This window comes from Protomyctophum bolini, assembly GCF_963924005.1.
Source record: "Protomyctophum bolini genome assembly, chromosome: 21".
Taxonomy (NCBI): domain Eukaryota; kingdom Metazoa; phylum Chordata; class Actinopteri; order Myctophiformes; family Myctophidae; genus Protomyctophum; species Protomyctophum bolini.
In genome coordinates this window covers 22415546-22435246 of record NC_137882.1, presented here as the reverse complement: position 1 = coordinate 22435246, position 19701 = coordinate 22415546, and the positions used below count along the sequence as shown (strand labels likewise).

Genomic DNA, 19701 nt, shown 5'->3' with positions numbered 1-19701 from the left:
CCATTGGCCTATGAGGCCAGCCAATCATGAAAATCTCGCCACTAGACCACGTGACTAGACTAGAAAGTCTGATTGTCACACTCTGTCCTGAGTGAGGGTAGTGTGTGCCCAAAAATGACACTGAGCCAGCTAGGATTACTCCAAAAAGGGCACTCATGCGGCAAATCCGTTTTAGCGAAAACAAAACAGTTTTTATTCACCTTTTCACAGACCATCAAAATTGAAGAACGAAAGTATTTACACAGTAAACTGGGCAGGTTGGCATTGACTGACTGGCAGTGGGAAGTCTCCCTACTTATATAGGCTAAGCCCCTCCCACGGACCACACCAACCCTAAATTGATTCCACAATTACCTCAGTTACTCCTCAATGTCCAGAGACATCACATTTCATATACACATTTAAAGGGTTACATAATATTCTATAAATGATCCACATAATATGATCCACATAATTAAAGAGTTCTCTAAACAAACTCTCCCACTGTTGGCATGTTCCCCATACCCCACAGCTGGTAGTTGCTCCCTTCAATGGAGTCAACCAATCAATTATCAATCAATTAATCAGACACCACACACACTATACATAAAGTCACAATAACAAATATCACTGAAACATACATAATAATTCAAACTTTAGCCATTCAGTCTCAGTGGCAGGCTGAACTGCCACACTGATCATTGATCAGCTCTTCAAGCTGATAAGAAATGTGACAATGGACAATAGAGAACGAGGTACAATAAGAGAAACACAATGGAGAGAGCAGTGAGTGAGCAAACACACAATGGAGAGACCAGTGTGGTAGAGAATGGTCAAAAGACAGGCAGACAGAGATGGAAGGGACATAAGACAAGACAGAGAGGGTATCCAGACGAGGACGTATTCTGCGTTAACGGCGGGGAAGTGTTTAGCCGATCTGCCCTTTCTGTCACACAGAGACGGCGTTTTGGGGGACTAATTTTGAAACCACTTTCCAGAGTGGGAAAGTTTGGAGACGCGACTTTGTCGTCTCCATGTGTACAGAGAGAATGCCGCCTATTTGCTGAAACGGTGACACAATAGTCCCCTCGCCCCCTCCAAACTAACCTCACATCACCAGGCTTTCCACCTCCAGTATCACTCACAGCTATTTTATATTTGCAAATATGCCTAATGTCTATACATTTCTTCTCCGAAAATAGCCGATCTGCAGCCATGCAGTGAGCTTGTAGATGAGCTATTTTCGGAGAACAGATATAGCCTAAATTATGTTGATTACCAATCTGGAAAGACAAGAAAAAGACGACAGTGAGAGAGAGAGAACGAGTTGTGAGCGCCAGCAAACCAGAGAGAGACAGAGACGCACACAGACAGACAGACAGACAGAGAGAGAGAGAGAGAGAGAGAGCTAGAGACAGGCAGGAAAAACAGACAGACAGAGAGAGAGCTAGAGACAGGCAGGAAAAACAGACAGACAGAGTGAGGGATTAATGGAGACAGTGAGAGACCTTAACAGAAAAGCATTGCCAGGGGTACGCTGGCTGTTGTGTGTGGAACGCTGGTACTTGTACATGTCACACAGGGGTGAGGTGCTGGAGAATGGACCCCCACAGGTCCATTTGTTCCACTGTCAGAGTTAAACGAACACCGAGGATTTTAACTACCGGTGAGAGTATTATGGCGCTTGGACGTCAGAGTAAGAGAACTTCATTAAATGAAGTGGTTATCGTCTGAGCTGCTGGGCTGCTAACATTTACCACGGAATTAACACACTTTATACACACGCGCAGGCGCGCGCGGCACACACACACACACAGATTTCTCATGCAGATTGCTTTTTTATGTGTGTGTGCCTAGTTTGCGACCCCCGCTGTTGTATAAACCTGAACACAAAACAACAAAACCACAGCCAGACAGCAGCCAGCTGTAGGGAGACCCAGACCGATCGTGTGTGTGTGTGTGTGTGTGTGTGTGTGTGTGTGTGTGTGTGTGTGTGTGTGTGTGTGTGTGTGTGTGTGTGTGTGTGTGTGTGTGTGTGTGTGTGTGTGTGTGTGTGTGTGTGTGTGTGTGTGTGTGTGTGTGTGTGTGTGTGTGTGTGTGTGTGTGTGTGTGTGTGTGTGTGTGTGTGTGTGTGTGTGTGTGTGTGTGTGTGTGTGTGTGTGTGTGTGTGTGTGTGTGTGTGTGTGTGTGTGTGTGTGTGTCTACAGTACGCAGCATACCTTTGTAAAAATGTTAATGTTAGATCATTTCTCAGCTGTCCCACAGGAGATTCAACAGTCTGGTGGGTTTACTTCACTCCGGCGAGTCAATGGAGAGTAAATTTCACGCGTTGCACATCGGGCTTATCAAAGACGCTTCAATATAAGGCTTAGATTCTAATCTAAGCCATCGAAGAGATAAACACAGCCGTGCTTCTGTATTAAGATACAGTATAGAGGTCATGGAAAGTCCATCGCAAACTAAGCACACACACATAAAAAAAGCAGTGTGTGTGTGTGTGTGTGTGTGTGTGTGTGTGTGTGTGTGTGTGTGTGTGTGTGTGTGTGTGTGTGTGTGCGCGCGTGTCACAAAAAACCCTGGAAAGCGAGAGCATTTCAGTTAAGGCTTATAGGAACTTATGACAGTGTTTTGATATGTAAGCTGTATTAGAATAGGCTTTATATTCTTTATACTCGTGCATGCATGTGTGCTATAGCGTGTGTGTGTGTGTGTGTGCGCATTAGTGCTGGGAACAGGGGTGAAGGGCAGTTTGGGTGGATACTGCTTAAACGGGTGTGAACTTGTTCGCGGGCACAGCCAATCTGTCAGTCAGTCTCTGCCTCTCCCTCTGGCATCATCCACAGTCAGTGTTATACAGTCAATGTTGTCCTTTCAGTGTCAAGTGTTCAAGGACAATTCATGGAAGCCTGTTGCATTTGTGTTCACTGGCCAGGGGACCCCTTTAGCTGAGTGAGAGGTGAAACAGGGACAGATTCTTTCATAGATTGAATAAACTCGTGTGTGACAGCACTGTTAGTACAACAGTGTTGTGTAATTGCATGTTTTTGTCTGCCTGTTGACTTATCTTTTCTATTAGTATGATGTATGTACACTGTTGTACAGGGTCCCTGCTTCATCTCTCTTTCAGCTAAAGGGGTCTGAAAAACGTTGACCCCTGTACTAACCCACAACGCCTTGGATTGACAAACAGGTTAAAGTCTAACCCGTTTGTCAATCCAAGGCGTTGTTGTTAATTAATATACTGCCTATGCTGCCCTGGAGGAACCTGACACAGCCCTGTTGCATGTTGTCAATACTGCCTATGCTGCCCTGGAGGAACCTGACACAACCCCGTTGCCTAGAAATGCACTTGCCAAAGCGTTCTCCTCATGCTGTGCCTCCACTATCTGTCTCCCTCTGAGCGTTCGCTCTGTGTGTCCCTGAAAAGAGTCAATGCAACATTAACCACAAAAAACAAGACAGTAGGTGTAGTAAGCCAAATCTCCAGTTCAAATAATTTGAACTGCCACTTTGCCACTTTGCCACTTTAACTAAGGCACAGATACCGTTGCAAATTAAGCGAATCAATAGCACATTAAGCTAATCCCCCAAATAATTAGATTTTAGTTTGGGAAACACTGCAGTACGCTAGAACAGGTCCACCCAGGCTGCCATGCATGATGGGAACTGTGGAGGCAGAGCACAGGGACAGTGCAAACAGGAAGCGGACTGCAGTTAAATTGTGATCTCCAGAATACATTGCGTGTATCATGTGTTTGTGTGCGTAAATCAGGCCGCTTATAGGTCTAGCGGTCAGAGAGGAGAGCTCCTGCTGGTGCTGATGAGGGAGGGGAGGTGGGGGTGGTATTTGGAGTGTAATGGTAGCGGTTGTGGTGGCGGTGGGAGAAAGGTGGGGGAAAGCATCATTTACCACTTAAAGGGACATTAAAGGGACTACAGGCACAAATTTGGTCATGTACAACTTCCTGGTCTCACTCTCAACTGCGCATGTTTCTTTCCTTCCATGGAGCAACATGGCGTCACCCGTACGGTCCTCGCGTCTCGTCCTCTTTAGACAGTCCTTGATGTAGTCCAGGAAGTAAGTGAGCCCAGTGTCCATGACATCAGAGACACTGGGCTCACTGCTGAAATCTAAACTATCTAAAACCACATATTACACACATAATGACCCCCAGGAAAGTGTCTTCTATAAATCTTCTATATGTCATTAACATATTAAATTCTGAGCTCATTGTGAGCTCATTTCATTTTCATAATTATATGAGGGGGCCAATCAGTGACTGCGTTGCAACTGCGTACTGTCCATACCACTGTGAAAAGCAGAAATTATTTTCGGATTTCACATATACCTGCCAGGCCGAAGTCCAGACTAATACTGTGGGGCAATGTGTAGTAAATCATGCACATTTACGGTCTGGCTAATGCCAGGCTAGTTAATTGTGGTGTATATCCTGTAGTAGACGTTATAGATGAAGAGGGAGAGCACAGCGTGTGCACTGTACCCTAAATTAAATGCAGGTGCTGCGCAGTAAACTGAAACCATGTGAAAACAAAGGGAGTCTGCGGTCCGCACGCACACTGCAAAGCTTCCGACACAAGATTTATTACCTCGCGCTGTGACGCTTTGAGGCCCGGAGGCTCGTCTACTGTACATACATACTGTCTGAAGAAGGGAACCTGCAGACCTCGAAACATATGGTATCACTTTCATACGGTATCCTGTATAGGAACCTTGTGCGTCTCCAACATTTCTTTCTTTGTGACATTAGATTTGACTGCTGACTTGATTGTCTAGAATCTGTGCAGCTGTGTTGTTTTCGTCGACTCAAACCAAGACGAAAAATGTTCGTCGACTACATTTTTTCACTGACAAAAACTACATGGAAACGAAATGAAAACTAAGCTACGGTGACTAAACGAAGACTAAATATAGTATATATTACAGACAATTTCGTCGACAAATAAAAACTAGACTAAAATGTTAGAAAGGGACTAGTGGACAAGAGATCCAGTATAAGTCATTATACACTTAGTTTGCATGGTGAAAATAGCAAATCTACAAGCTCAAGTGTAAAATCAGCCATTATGACGGCATCAAGGCCCGCCAAAATACATTTTAGTCGACTAAATCACCTGTAGATTTAGTCAGGTATTTGGCGTCATTCATGTCTATAGGGGTTTCCAGGGGGTCCCCAGCAAAATGTGTTGACATCATCACAGTCATTACATGTTGGCTATTAATATAATTAATACAACCTTGTACATCTGCTATTTTTAACATAAAACTACTCTTCTGGGGGTCCCTACTCCCTGGCACAAACTCTTTTCAGATGGGCGTCAAATTCATATCAGTTTGGGGTTCCTTGGCATGAAACAATATACAAACAATATACATGTCATCCCAAGGTTCTACCAAAGTTCAACATCGCAACAAGAACATGTGGTCGGACATGGCAGCAAAAAGGCGTGGGGACATTTCCTGGGAAAACCATGTATTGTTTGTTTCTAAAGGGAGGATGGCGGTTAAGGGTTTCTCTAGAACACCACATTGCCAATGCATTCATTAAAAGAGAAAGACTTTTAAGCGCAAACAATTCTTCAGCATGACATCAACAATAAACAACCAAGAGAACGGCATAGAAACAAACCTGAATCAGAAAAGGTAACTCTTGGCGCTCGGGTGGCGCAGTGGTAAAGTGCCTGCCCACCACCGCGGAAGTCGTGGTTTCTATGTGGACACAATCTGGGCTATAGAGCGTCGCAGTTCCGCCCCCTTTGAGAGACCCGGAAAATAATTCCCTGTTCATTTTCCTCATAAACTTTTCAAAAAGTATTTATTTAAAGACGTTTACGCTGTGGACAAAGCCAACTCGAGTTGTAATAAATCATGACAATAAACACAATGTTTTGGGCCGAACAAAAAAAAACGCCAGGTTACAACACTTTTTTTGTTGTTTTTCTTCCTTGTAATTATTTGTTTGGTCCAAAATATTGTGTTTGTTGCATTGATTTGTCACAGCTCAAGTACGACTTTGTACGACGCTTATAAGGTCTTTAAATAAATACTTTTTGATATTTTATATGGGAAAAATGCATTGGGAATTATTTCCTGGGCCAGGCGTCGTCATGAAAGGGGGCGGGACTGCGACGCTCTGTTCCAAATGGACCCTTACGGGTCTATTTGGTTCAGCTGCACCCTGACTCTTGTTTGACTGGAATGGAACAGAGCCTTCATTAGAGTATTATCGGTAACACCTGTGAAGGAAGTAGGGAATTAAGGGATCCAAATTCTTTGCAAAATGGCATGTGTGCACATAGTATGGCCCATGTTCTGGGAGGTAAGCCGGGGAGGGACCATAATAGTTACTTGAGCGTAATCCTGTCAGCAGGCAGTGTTGTGCCGTGTTATGTGAGTAGGGTGATGGCTCTACTATGTCCTCCCGGTGGGGGCTCCTCACTGGCAGATGAGTCAGTAGGACACAACAGCAGTGACAACACAGGAATTCACGTGTGTGGGGTGGAATCAAATTGACATAAAGACTAAATTGACTGTTTGTAGCCTACTAGCGCCTCCAGTTAGCCTTCTTGTTTGTCCTGTTGATGTATCCGTCAACAGGACAAACAAACACTGTGAGTATGTACTACATTGGCTATTTTCAAATGACCTAAGTATATAGCCTAGGTCTGAAGTGGTTTCGAAATAATAATACAAATCTACCAAGTAACTAGTATGTTTTCAAATAATCATATAGTGAAGTAAAATTACAATATTTGCCTTTTGAGCTGAAGTGGAGTAGAAGTAAAATGATTGGAAATACTCCAGTAGTAAAACGTATGTTCTACTTAAGTACAGTACGTAGTTAGGCTACTTTCCACCACTGGCATCCATCCTAAAAGGGGAGCTGTACAGTACATCACTGCTCCTCCACAAAGTACTTTGAAGTTATACCAAAAATAAAATGTGTTCCCGGTATATGGTCGTGTGACGGAGGCCATGTTCACCTCTCGTCTGGGAATTTGAATGACAGGAAGCGACGCAGGCAAGGACCATCTCTGGCCTCCCTCATCCTGCCCGTCAACCTTTCAAGTTCTGCCCCTCTGGGAGACAAACTGCGGATATCAAAGCCAAGTACAATGGCTACATGTACAATACCATATACTGTATGTGCAATATGTTTCGTCATCACAAACGTCCAACGTTGCTCATGCTGTTCACATTTACTCTGACACTGTATTCCACATCATTTATATTTTAACTGTACTTCGTCGCTGTTGGAAAGGAACCTCAATATCTCCATATTTAACCTTTCTTTCTCGTATATTAACGCCCTACTTGATCATACTAAAGCGTCACACAAAAGTATCAAAGGTAGCAGGTCCACAAGGTCGCGCTTGTAGACCTGCTGCTTTCATTTTTGAATTTGAATCCTGGAAAATAACAGTTTAGTTTAGTCTGATATTTCTTTCCTGTGTGGTAGAGCAGTGTGTGTGCTTATATAGACAGTAGAGTAGACACTAAAACAGGAGGTTTTGTGAATCCCGTGTTCAGGTGCAGCCATCCCTGTAGGCATCGATGTGCAGGTGGAGAGCATTGACAGCATCTCCGAAGTCAACATGGTACGTGTGTGTGTCTGTGTGCGTGCATGCGTAATAAGTTATGCTTTGATGTACAGTACCATGCAGCTGGGAATTTGCCAGCTGGGTAGAGGCCCAACCAGCCTGCTCTGTATCAGTGAGGATGAGAGGGAGGCCTTGTCAATCATAACAAACGACCACATGGCGGAGCATCAGTGGTTACTTAAGTAAAAGTATCAACACTGCAATGTAGAAATACTCGCTGTTTAAAAGGAAACCTCTTATCTCCACGTATTTGCCATGTTTTACTATTTTGAAAAACATTTTCAAAATAGTTCAACTAGCCGATCTACATTGTGAGCTTGTAGATCGGCTATTTGAACTATTTTAAAAGGTTTTTTTAAATAGTAAAAAATGGCAAATTAGTATTTGCCATATGTCCTTTTTGTCGTGCGAGGGGCATGTCTCCAGTCCAGGGTTTCTCAAAGTGGGTGCCTTGACGCAGGTCCAGCTAGGGGTGCCTCGGGAATACATTGATAATGAATTCATCGATGTCACTTCAGTTTTGACCACTTAGACTCTCTATACTTGGTAAAACGGACCCGAGTTAAGCTGTACTTGGTTCGTTCTTTCTCAGCCTACAGTGAGTACACCAAGTCTCTCGCATCTCGACGTGATCAAAATAACAATTCTTCTACGCAGATGCCTAACAATGATTTAACTCTTGAGAGCGTAAAATAAAACCCGTACGGGTCCATTTGGTTTCATTTCACGCTTTCAAGAGTTAAAGATCTAGAAGGGTCCATTTGGTTACCAACTCCATCATTTAGCTGGGGACCGCTTAGAACCCTCTCAAGGACCACTGTTTGAAAACTACTGCTATAATGGAAACAAATCTCCAGTTTTCCTCGTGACATATCTTTGGGGGGAAAGGTTTACATATTTACGTACCGACCGTTAAATGAAATTAGAGAAAGACGAGTTCCCTCATTTTGGCCATTTGAAAATAGCAGATCTAGCTCACAATCTAGCTCACAATGTGTCGCGATGCGACACATTGTGAGCTTGTAGATCTGCTTTTTTCAAAATATTGTTATACCGGTACATTTGAAAACTTGAAATGGACTTTTACTTTTTTGTACTTTATTACATTTTGATGCCAATTCACTTGTAGTTATCTATGTAGTCAAGTACATTTTTGAATTCTGGACTGTTCTGTTCTGCATTTCTACATTACAGTATTCTTACTTTTTTATATAATACTTTTAAGTGTTATACCGGTACTTACTTTTACTTAAGTTTTACTTTTTCTCCAAGTAAGAAATGTGAGCACTTTTTCTATCACTGATCAGCCCCCCACCCCCCCGCCCATTCTCTGATGAATTGAAAAAGATGGACCCTGTTGTAAAACTAGTTTAGTGCGTTATCATGGTTCGTCCACAAAGTAACAGTCTTTATATTGGCTCGTGCTGTCGCTTGAAATGTATCCATTCGGCATACTGTGAAAAAACAATCAATCAATCAAACAGGACTTCACCATGACCCTGTACCTGCGTCACTACTGGAAGGACGAGCGGCTGGCGTTCCCGTCGCGCACCAACCAGAGCCGGACGTTCGACGCTCGCCTGGTGAAGAAGATCTGGGTGCCCGACGTCTTCTTCGTCCACTCCAAGCGCTCCTTCATCCACGACACCACCATGGAGAACATCATGCTCCGCGTCTACCCCGACGGCAACATACTCTACAGCGTCAGGTATACCATTATGGTCTGATGAATTGAAAATGGTGGACCCTGTTGTAGTGTATAAGCAAGTGTAATGCTTTGATTATCATGGATTATTCAAAATGTACATTTTTCAGGAAAATATAAAATGTTCAGGAAAAAACAAAAAAAAAATGTATTTTTAAAACAAAGCAGTACTGCCTCATCAAAGTTCCAAAATATATATTTTTTTACCAACACACAGATGTAAAGGGTGTTCAACAGCATTGATTTATGAAAACATTGAGTTAGGTTTTGAGTTTCCTCCCGTCAGCAACGAATATGAGATGACAGGATATATACTGTAATGATGAGATTACCATGATGGAAAAGAGCCATTTAAAAGAAGATATTAATCTAGAGCTATTTAGAAGACATAGACAGCCAGAGAGAGAGGGAGAGAGAGAGAGAGAGAGAGAGAGGGAGAGAGAGAGAGAGAGAGAGAGAGAGAGAGAGAGAGAGAGAGAGAGAGAGAGAGAGAGAGAGAGAGAGAGAGAGAGAGAGAGAGAGAGAGAGAAGGGACAAGTGGAAAACGAATGGCAGCAGTAAAAAGTGTTTCCTGGGAAACACTAAATGTCTGCCATGTAGGTCACTGAACGAGTCACTCACAATGGGAATGCGGATGGACAGTTGTGTGTGTGTGTGTGTGTGTGTGTGTGTGTGTGTGTGTGTGTGTAATCATACTGAAGCGGGTGCATTGTGCCCCTGTACAGGATCACTGTGACGGCCCTCTGTTCAATGGACTTCAGCAGCTTCCCTCTGGACACACAGAACTGCTCCCTGGAGCTGGAGAGCTGTAAGACGTACACACACACGCACGCACGCACACAAACACGCACGGACGCACGCACGGACGCGCATAGTCCGCATACACACACACACACACACACACACATACCGGAGACACATAGACACTGGACTCGCACCACACGTGCACACCATAATGTGTCGCACAGGTTGCTGTACACGTGTCGTAAAAGCAGTGGTGTAAAGTAACTAAGTTGTCATTTACTTAAGTGCTGTGCTTAAGTACAGGCAATTGTACTTTACTTGAGTATTTCCCATTTCCAATACTTTTACTTCTACTCTAGTGCTCCACTACATATAAAAATATTGTTCTTTTACTCCACTACATTTATTTAAAAACTTTAGTTACTTTGATTATTATTACAAAACATACATTAAACACTTCAACCTTTATATATACATTTCGGCCATCTGAAAATATTTGTATACATTTGAAAACCTGAAAGGCAAATTCTGCATAGTGAGTACTTTCTATTTTTGGCACTTTAAGTAGCCTACATTTTCATGCCAGTAAGTAACTATAGTAACTACAGTTTTAAAATAATTGTAGTGAAGTAAAAGTACAAATTTTGGCTCCGAGATGTAGTGGAGTAGAAGTAAAAGTACTGGAAATTGGTCATACTGAAGTACAAATACCTCAAAATTGTACTTAAGTTCAGTACTTAAGTAAAAGTACTTAGTTACTTTTCACCATGGGGTGCCTTGACGCAGGTCCAGACGTGCCCGTGCCTCTGAATACTTAATTATTAGATAATATTTGGCATGTATCGATGTCACTTGCACGCTACTTGGTGAGTCTACAGAGCTAAGTTTCTTCACCCAAAAGATCAGCTCTTTTTGGTCAATGTCCCCCCCCCCCCCCCCCCCCAGCCAGAATAGGAATGGAAGTGGTTAAAGTATAAAAGTGATTTGCAATCTATCATATTGGAAACAAATATTCTCTCAAGTTTTATAGTATATCTTGTGATATACTGTATCTTTGGGGGGAAAGATTTACATATTTCCGTACGGTTAATATGACATAAGGTTTTGTAAAGTAATTCAGGCCAGCTGCTGCCGTGGATGACAGACACACACGCATGCGCGCACACACACACACACACACACACACACACACACACACACACACACACACACACACACTGTCCTGAGAAGGAAAGCATAATAAAGGAGAAGAAATGTGCAACCATTTAAAAACATTGCTTCAAAAATTCAGTTTTATTTGTTTTTGTGTTAATGATACCATGTTTATACCTCTGCACTACTGTGACTGATATAAGGTCAAGGTCAAGTTTGTTTATATGTTGCAAGCTGGGCAATTCATTTTACAGCAAATACTTAAATATAAAGTGCAAGAGCTAAAGTTAAATTGCACCAAGTGTAACTATCCTCACCACCCACCCTTGAAACTACACAGCAGCTACCTCCTCTTACTTCCCCCATTGATGGCCCGGATGGAGGCAGGTATGAAGGAGAATTTGTACCGGTTATTCTTAGTGACAGGGGTCTTTAACCACTGGCCGGAAGGCAGTAGTGCATATTCCCGGTTTAGGGCGTGGGAGCTGTCTGCTCCTAATTAATGATGCTTTTTTAAGCACCTGTTTGTCATATATATGACTCAGACAGCAAAACTTTCCCCCACAATCTTGCTAGCCCCCTTAACAACCCCGTTAAGGGCATTTTTCTGCCTAACTTCAACGTACCAAACCAGCAAATGGCCGCAAATGAAATGACAGACTCAATAAATGCTCTGTGGAACAAGATCATTAAAGATTTATCTACCTGAGACTTGGCTATCTTTCTTAAACAGAAGAGGCGCTGCTGGTCTTTCTTGCACAACATTTCAGTATTGACATCAAATCTTAGACGGTTGTCTATCATGGTCCCTAGATATTTATAGGTGGTTACTAGCTCCACTGATTGACCATCTATAGTACTGCTCTGAGGAGCTAGTGGACATCGACGGAAGTCAGTAAGCATGTCTTTGGTCTTATAGTGACATTGAGTTGTAGAAATGCCTCTTCACACCAAGAGACAAAGTAATCCACAACTACTGGGCCATGGCTGACCTCACCATCACCCAGCAGACTCACAATCGCGGAATCATCTGCAAATTAAAAAAATTAAGCTAAACTATGGACAAGATTCCAGCCGGCCAATCAGAGCCAAGGATTCATTTGGATTAAGTTTTAGAAAGGAGCTATTGTGTGTCTGTGTGCATGTTGGCCTCAAGAGTGTATCATGCCTGGACTATTATAAAGATATTAACTCTCTCTCTCTCTCTCCCCTCTCTCTGTCTCTCTCTCTCTCTCTCTCTCTCTCTCTCTCTCTCTCTCTCTCTCTCTCTCTCTCTCTCTCTCTCTCTCTCTCTCTCTCTCTCTCTCTCTCTCTCTCTCTCTCTGTCAGATGCGTATAATGAGAATGACCTGATGCTGTACTGGAAGAATGGGAACGACTCCCTGAGGACGGACGAGATTGTTCTGTCTCAGTTCTTTATCGAAGAGTTCCACCCTTCCAATGGCCTGGCTTTCTACAGCAGCACCGGTGTGTGTACCATGTGTCTGTCTGTCTGTGTCACACACACACACACACACACACACATCTTTCCTGCAGGGGCCTACCCCTAGATGGTCCAGTCCAGGAGGCCCCCGTCACACTGGGCCTGGCTATAGGCTACTCATAGAAACATTTCAGTAGCCACTTTCAACCTGTAGCGTCGTCCCTCTTTTGGGCTTGTCATACTATTTTTTTAACAAGCTTGTAGATTGCCTATTTCCAAGTTGACGATGTATAAACCTAGTGGTAGGTTTTAAATGATAAAACGTTTTTTGATGCCATATTATTAACACATTTGGCTGGAACCTGTTTTGTGCACTTTGTCTCTCTAAGATCTCTCTCTTTCTCCCCCCTCTCTCCCCCTCTCTCTCCCCCTCTCCCCTCCCCCCTCCTCTCTCTCCCTCCCTCCCCCTCCCCCCTCCTCTCTCTCCCTCCCTCCCCCTCTCTCTCCCCCTCCCCCCTCTCCTCCTCCCCCTCCCCCTCTCTCCCTCCTCCCCTCCCCCCTCTCTCCCCTCCCCCCTCCTCTCTCTCCCGCCCTCCCTCCCTCCCCCTCTCCCCTCCCCCCTCTCTCCCCCCCCCCCCCCTCCCCCTCTCTCTCTCCCCCTCCCCCCCCCTCACTCTCCCCCTCTCCCCTGCCCCTCCCTCCCCCCCTCTCCCCTCCCCCCTCTCTCCCCCCCTCCCCCTCTCTCTCTCCCCCTCCCCCCCCCCTCACTCTCCCCCTCTCCCCTGCCCCTCCCTCCCTCCCCCTCCCCCTCCCCCTCTCCCTCCCCCCCAGGCTGGTACAACAGGCTGTACATCAACTTCATCCTGCGCCGGCACATCTTCTTCTTCATGCTGCAGACCTACTTCCCCACCATGCTGATGGTGGTGCTGTCCTGGGTGTCCTTCTGGATCGACCGGAGGGCCGTCCCTGCGCGCGTCTCTCTGGGTAAGCCCAGTCTCCATGTCCCCCAAGATGTCCCTGATGATTGTTCTTCATATGCCCTGTGTCCTGCATAATTTTGAATCATTACATATGCCCTATGCCCATGTATTTTTCATGTGCCAGGTCACCCTGTTCTCTTCATGCCCTGTGTCCCACTGATGTTCATATCATGGCTGTCTAACATTCAGTGGGACACAGGGCATGAAGTGAGATGAAAACTTAGTGGAATAGGGTGACCTGTCTGTGGCACATGAAAAATACATGGGCATAGGGCATATGTAGTGGTTCATAATTATGCAGGACACAGGGCATATAAAGAACAAGTCACTGGGAACATGTAAACAAATCCACAAAATTTGTCCCCCAAGGAAGCTTTGAGAAGGAAGAGAAGTAGTCATGTGACTGGGCTGCGCCATGACACTTTCATGGGAGCCAAACTCACACCGGAAGTTCAATGAATACATGGCAGTGAATGGAGCCGGCTGGACCAGCTCATAACATTATTTATGAACAATTGAGACCTTTGTCATATAATCGGTTCAGGAATATAAAAGAAGACATATCACAGGTTGTTTTCTAATCACTTACTTTTCGATGTGCACAGAGTGCACAGTATATCATTTTATCTGAGCATCTAAACAGAAGCAGGTATCGTTTCTGGAGAGATTTTGCTGTGGGAAGAAACGGTGGGAAGTCTCGCGATACTTGATACGTTCAGAAAGGTACTCTTTAGATACCATACCTCTATAAAAATTACACAGTGTACACATCGAAAAGCAACACAGCAGACAATAATGTGTTACATGTCTTCTGTTATTTTCCAGAAGTGATTACTTTACAAAAGGTCTCAGTCATTCATAAATAATGTTTGTTCATGAGCTGGTCACTGAGCTCTAATTGACTCCAGTGCATTCTGCCAAACTTCCGGGTAGTTCCCATGAAAGTGTCATGGGGACACACACACACACACACACACACACACACACACCTCTCATGAAAAGGAAAAAAGAAAATAGCTGATCTACAAACTTGTAGGTTTTCATCTGTGAGCTTTTCACAGTCACACCTGTAGAACTAAACCGTCTGTGTCCACTGCTGCACCCTACAGGTATAACCACGGTACTGACCATGTCAACCATCATCACTGGAGTGTCCTCTTCCATGCCCCAGGTTAGTGTGTGTGTGTGTGTGTGTGTGTGTGTGTGTGTGTGTGTGTGTGTGTGTGTGTGTGTGTGTGTGTGTGTGTGTGTGTGTGTGTGTGTGTGTGTGTGTGTGTGTGTGTGTGTGTGTGTGTGTGTGTGTGTGTGTGTGTGTGTGTGTGTGTGTGCGCGTATTGTGTTTGTGTATTGTGCTTGCGCATGCACTGCCTGATATGTGTTCTATTTTCACTGGTTATAGTAACAATATTTGGAAAAGAATCATTGTTCAATAGATTATTATTAAACTAATCGCTGGGTTAAGTACGTGGTCTTCATCAATCTGTCAATGTGCGTGCGTGCGTGCGTGCGTGCGTGCGTGCGTGCGTGCGTGCGTGCGTGCGTGCGTCCTCAGGTGTCCTATGTGAAGGCGGTGGACATCTACCTGTGGACGAGCTTCCTGTTCGTCTTCCTGTCTGTCATAGAGTACGCTGCCGTCAACTACTGCACCACCGTGGAGGAGATGAGGAAGATGAAGAGAGGGAAGGTTTGTACTGCCGTCTACAAACACTGGTTACTTACATACTTACATACTTACATACTTACATACTTATATACTTACATACATACTTACATACTTTTTCATGTCAAGGAGCCCCAAATAGAGGGTATGCGCGTGACATCATCATCATACCCGGAGGTTATGCGTGAACGCCTACTGAGTGGCAAAAACCCACTTTCTGGCCTCGACAGCTCATACATCCAAACAGAAAAGTCCTATTTGATTGGATTAAATGACTTTAAACGACATTAAATTCACTTTCACTCACTTTGCCACTCGATTTGCCATTCGATGTGCCATTCACTTTAAGCATGTGCATATACCCTCTATTGACACTAATTAGCCCGCGGACCCCCATTAGAAAGGCTTTGCCAGGGACCACCACAAGAGAAGATTTTTACGATCTAGCAGTTATTCTCAACCATTCTAATTTCAAGGACCCCCAGTTTGATACGCATTAGTCTACGGACCCCCCCATTTAATGGCATTTCTACCCCAATTTATATTGTAATGTTAATGTTAATTTAAATCTGAGAGTGTACAAATGGAACCAAATGGTCCATTTTGTTCCATTTGTACACTCTCAGAGTTCCAGACCCATAAGGGTCCATTTGGTTCGTAACTATCATTTAGCTGGGGACCCCCTGGAACTCCCTCGAGGACACCTGTGGGGTCCCCGGACCCCACTTTCGGAACCACTGTTCGTGACAGTTTTCTGAAAACCCCTATGATTCTATAATCAGTGGTGCTCAGCTCAAACGTTTTCATGTCAAGCAGCCCCAAAACTATATGTAAATTGACTGCCGGCGACCCCCATCTGAAAATGTTTTATTCCAGGGACCCCCCGAGAAGCAAAGATTTTAGTTAAAAACCGTTTGCTGTGAAAGAATATATATTCAAAGATTTGCGCCACATTTTCACAATTTCTCAAAAATAGCAGTTCAGTCAGGAGACAACTCATGAATGGATGGAATATATGTTTATTGAATATAAAATGAGCAATATATTTGAGGAAGATGAGGAAGATGAAGAGAGGGAAGGTCTGTATCCTACTACTGCTGCACAGCAGGGCAAAACAATGCCAAGTCCAACAACTGTTGTGTGGGGGAAAGATTAATATACACTGCCCTCTACTGACCAAATGCAGAACATACAAAGAAAAAACCATACTTTAGTATAGCCTAGTAGTCAAGGAGTGTATACGCTTGAAACTGGAACAGAAAGAATAACTTTATCCATACGTTTCCATGAGGCCTTGAGTGAATTATGGACATCAAGACCATCCCAAATTAATGTGTATTTGGCCCGTCAGGATTGTTTGAAAATACTGGATCTACAAGCTCACAACGCGTTGTGGTGCGTGCAACGTGTTGTGAGCTTGAATGGCTATTTTCAAATGGCCACTGTATAACGGGTTGAAGTGTTTCAACAGATTTTGATGCTATGAAATCACATTTTGCAGGGGACCCCCTATAGAACCCTTGCAAGGACCCCTCTTGGTCCCCTTTTGAACCGGTTCAGTTATTTTTTTCCCCGCCTAATATTGGAACCAGTGTTTCCACTGAAAATGAATTGGTTCAGAACCCTAAAAGTTGGTTTGGAACTGGAACAACAAGAAAAAAAATCACACCTGTGTGAACTGAGTGGTGCAACTTTGGAACATCCAGATCCCCAGGAACGCGCCCAGGGGGCCGGCCCTGTTCCGGCGAGCCTTCCCGCGTCCGAAATGGTCGAGAAATGACAGAGTTACCGTGCTGCATGCTTTCCGTGCTCGGACACACACACGGACACGCATACATAGGGTAGGTAGGAGCGACACACATAGCTGCGTAATGGAGCGGAGTCACCGCTCAAAAAAAGGCCGCCGGTTCCGTAAAAGCACCAAGGTTCCAAGAATCTAGAACGAAACCAGTTCCAGAACCAAAGTTCTTTTGGTGGAACCGGGGACTTATAGACTATAGACCTTATAGACGTTTTATTTCCCACCCCCCACTACAGCTCCCGAGCTCCTACAACGCCAGCCAGGCCATGGCCTTCGACGGCTGCTTCCACGACGACGACATGGAGCTCACGCCCTTTCCTCGGATGGCCTCGCCGACCCTGAACAACAGGACGACCGCGGCGGACCCCGCCATGCACAACAGGCGCCCGACGCAGACCTCGGACACCGGCCTGGGCCGCACGACGCCGGCCGAGGGAACGCGCCTCCGCAGGCAGCGGTCCATGCGGGAGAACGTGGACCGGAACGTGGACCGGATCCTGAGCAACAGCTCCATGATTGACTCCTACTCGCGCCTGGCCTTCCCGCTCTCTTACCTGCTCTTCAACACCATCTACTGGAGCATGTACTCGTGAACGAGTGGTTCCCACTGTTCTCAGTGACCGAGACCCCCATGAGGGGAGGGGCGGTGCCCACATGACTGATACTTGGGAACCAAATGGACAGTTTACTGGTCTGTAACTCTGAGATAGTACATACCTCTGAGGAACCAAGTGCACACTTGCTTGTCTGTAAGTGTAACTCTTGAGTTAGTAAATAACTCTGTCACAGTTATGGGGGTCCGTGGAAAGTTCTTGAAGGCACTATAACAATATGGAACCCAGCCAGGTTCCGCACCGTGGCGACTACACTGCATATGTACTGTACTGTACGAGGGCATAATAACAAAAAAAGGTTCTACAATCTCTTGATGGACCTACTGTGTAGTGTTGTGCGTGTAAAGCCTAATTTATTATCAGTCAGATTGATTGATTGATTGAATACTTTATTAGCAGTTTGCAAGGTACAGTTTTATACCATAATGCTAAAAGGCATAAACACAAAAAGGCTTGTTTCCATTGTGCTCTTGTGTATTCAATTCATCAAGACATATATATATACATTACAATACCATCAATACTAGGATGCGACCAATTATATTTACAGAAAATGCAGTCGAAAATATAATGAAACTAAATGAAAACAATATAATATATTGTTTAATATTTATTTTATTTTATATTTATATTGTTTAATATTGTTTAATTGTATAATATATTGTTAAAACAACAGGTTATCAAGATGAATATATATTATATATTCATCTTGATAACCTGTTGTTTTCAACGGGCAACGAGGATAATTTAAGCGTTGGGTTAGTTAGGCTATATTCTGAGCATCAGGTGGTAAGAAGAAGAAGACATTATTGAGAGTTTGTAAACAATAACCAAATGAAACCAGATGGACCATTTGGTTTAATTTTACACTCAAGAGTTAAATTATTGTTACACATCTGTTTACTTAATTTACAAGATGTCTACACAATTAGAGAATGTAGAAGAATTGCTATTTTGATCAACGTTGTCTCTCCAGCTGGTACCACATAAATACAGCGTGGAATTGGCTGGACAAATCTTATCGAATGTTGACAACCAAATATTCTGTCTTAGGTCTGAGAGGCTAGATCTCATCAAATGGTAGGTCCGTGGCTCAAATGTCGAATAAATAATGGACCTTGATATGAAAAATGTTGAAAACCACTGTGTTACGCTATATTCTGAGCGTCAGGTGTTAGGGGGATCATCCTCTCAGGTGAGGACCTGAGAGAGTGATGGCAACTTCATTGGGTTATTTTCATTACAGAGGCTCCTGCTCATACATTCAGGGACAACTATATACATCACCAATCATGTGCTTTTGCAAAAGAGATTGAAATAAAGTCAGGTGGAAAAGATTGACACATCTTTCGTATACACAGGTGCTGCTTGTCGTTTCTTTCGCTGTATTTCTTTTGACGTTTTGTGTGTGTGTGTGTGTGTGTGTGTGTGTGTGTGGGGCGTTGTATGTGATTCCACTTTCTATCACCACTGTTAAAATAATGAATATTTTGTTATCTATGAGCCTTGAAGAAAAAGCACGTTCAATTTCATGTGAACATTACTTTCCCACCAGGTTCGTGAAATAAATGAATACAAGTTTACCCATTTCTGTGTATCAATGCTGTTGTATGAACAAGTAAGTAGATAATTAAGTCACTGCTTTAAAATAGTTTTGAGAGCAATTTCAGTCAGGAAACTGCAGAAAGTGCAGTTGCCCGTGGCCATGCATTGGGCCGCCTCAGCATCACATTCACACGATTCACTCATCCAATCACACACTCATTCCATCTCAAATACTCAAATGTTTTTACTTGGCCATGTTTTACCATCTTGATAAAAGGACTGACCACTCTCCTCTCTTTGAAAACACACCATGTGTTCTCATCATCACGCGATTCACGCCTAATGTAGAGCTGCTGAATGGCCAGAAACGTTACTGACTGTAGATGTGCATAACTCCAACATACATGCATGCCTTGGTCTGCCCCGGGGTCTCCTCCCGGTGGGACGTGCGTCGAGGACCTCCCTAGGGAGGCGCCCG

At 44.1% G+C, this 19701-nt stretch overlaps 1 protein-coding gene across 1 annotated transcript in view; it reads left to right on the top strand.

Moving 5' to 3' along the window:
* LOC308336188 (gamma-aminobutyric acid receptor subunit rho-3-like) overlaps positions 1-17657 on the top strand; it is a gene marked incomplete at its 3' end in the record, with an annotated part of 38204 nt that extends 20547 nt beyond the window's left edge. The window contains exons 3-10 of the mRNA XM_080793477.1: positions 7529-7596; positions 9084-9307; positions 10030-10112; positions 12530-12667; positions 13455-13607; positions 14713-14774; positions 15156-15287; positions 17301-17657. Of these exons, the coding sequence (XP_080649603.1) occupies positions 7529-7596; positions 9084-9307; positions 10030-10112; positions 12530-12667; positions 13455-13607; positions 14713-14774; positions 15156-15287; positions 17301-17657 (1217 nt within the window). The remainder of the gene's footprint in view (positions 1-7528; positions 7597-9083; positions 9308-10029; positions 10113-12529; positions 12668-13454; positions 13608-14712; positions 14775-15155; positions 15288-17300) is intronic.
* Positions 17658-19701: the final 2044 nt, after the last annotated feature.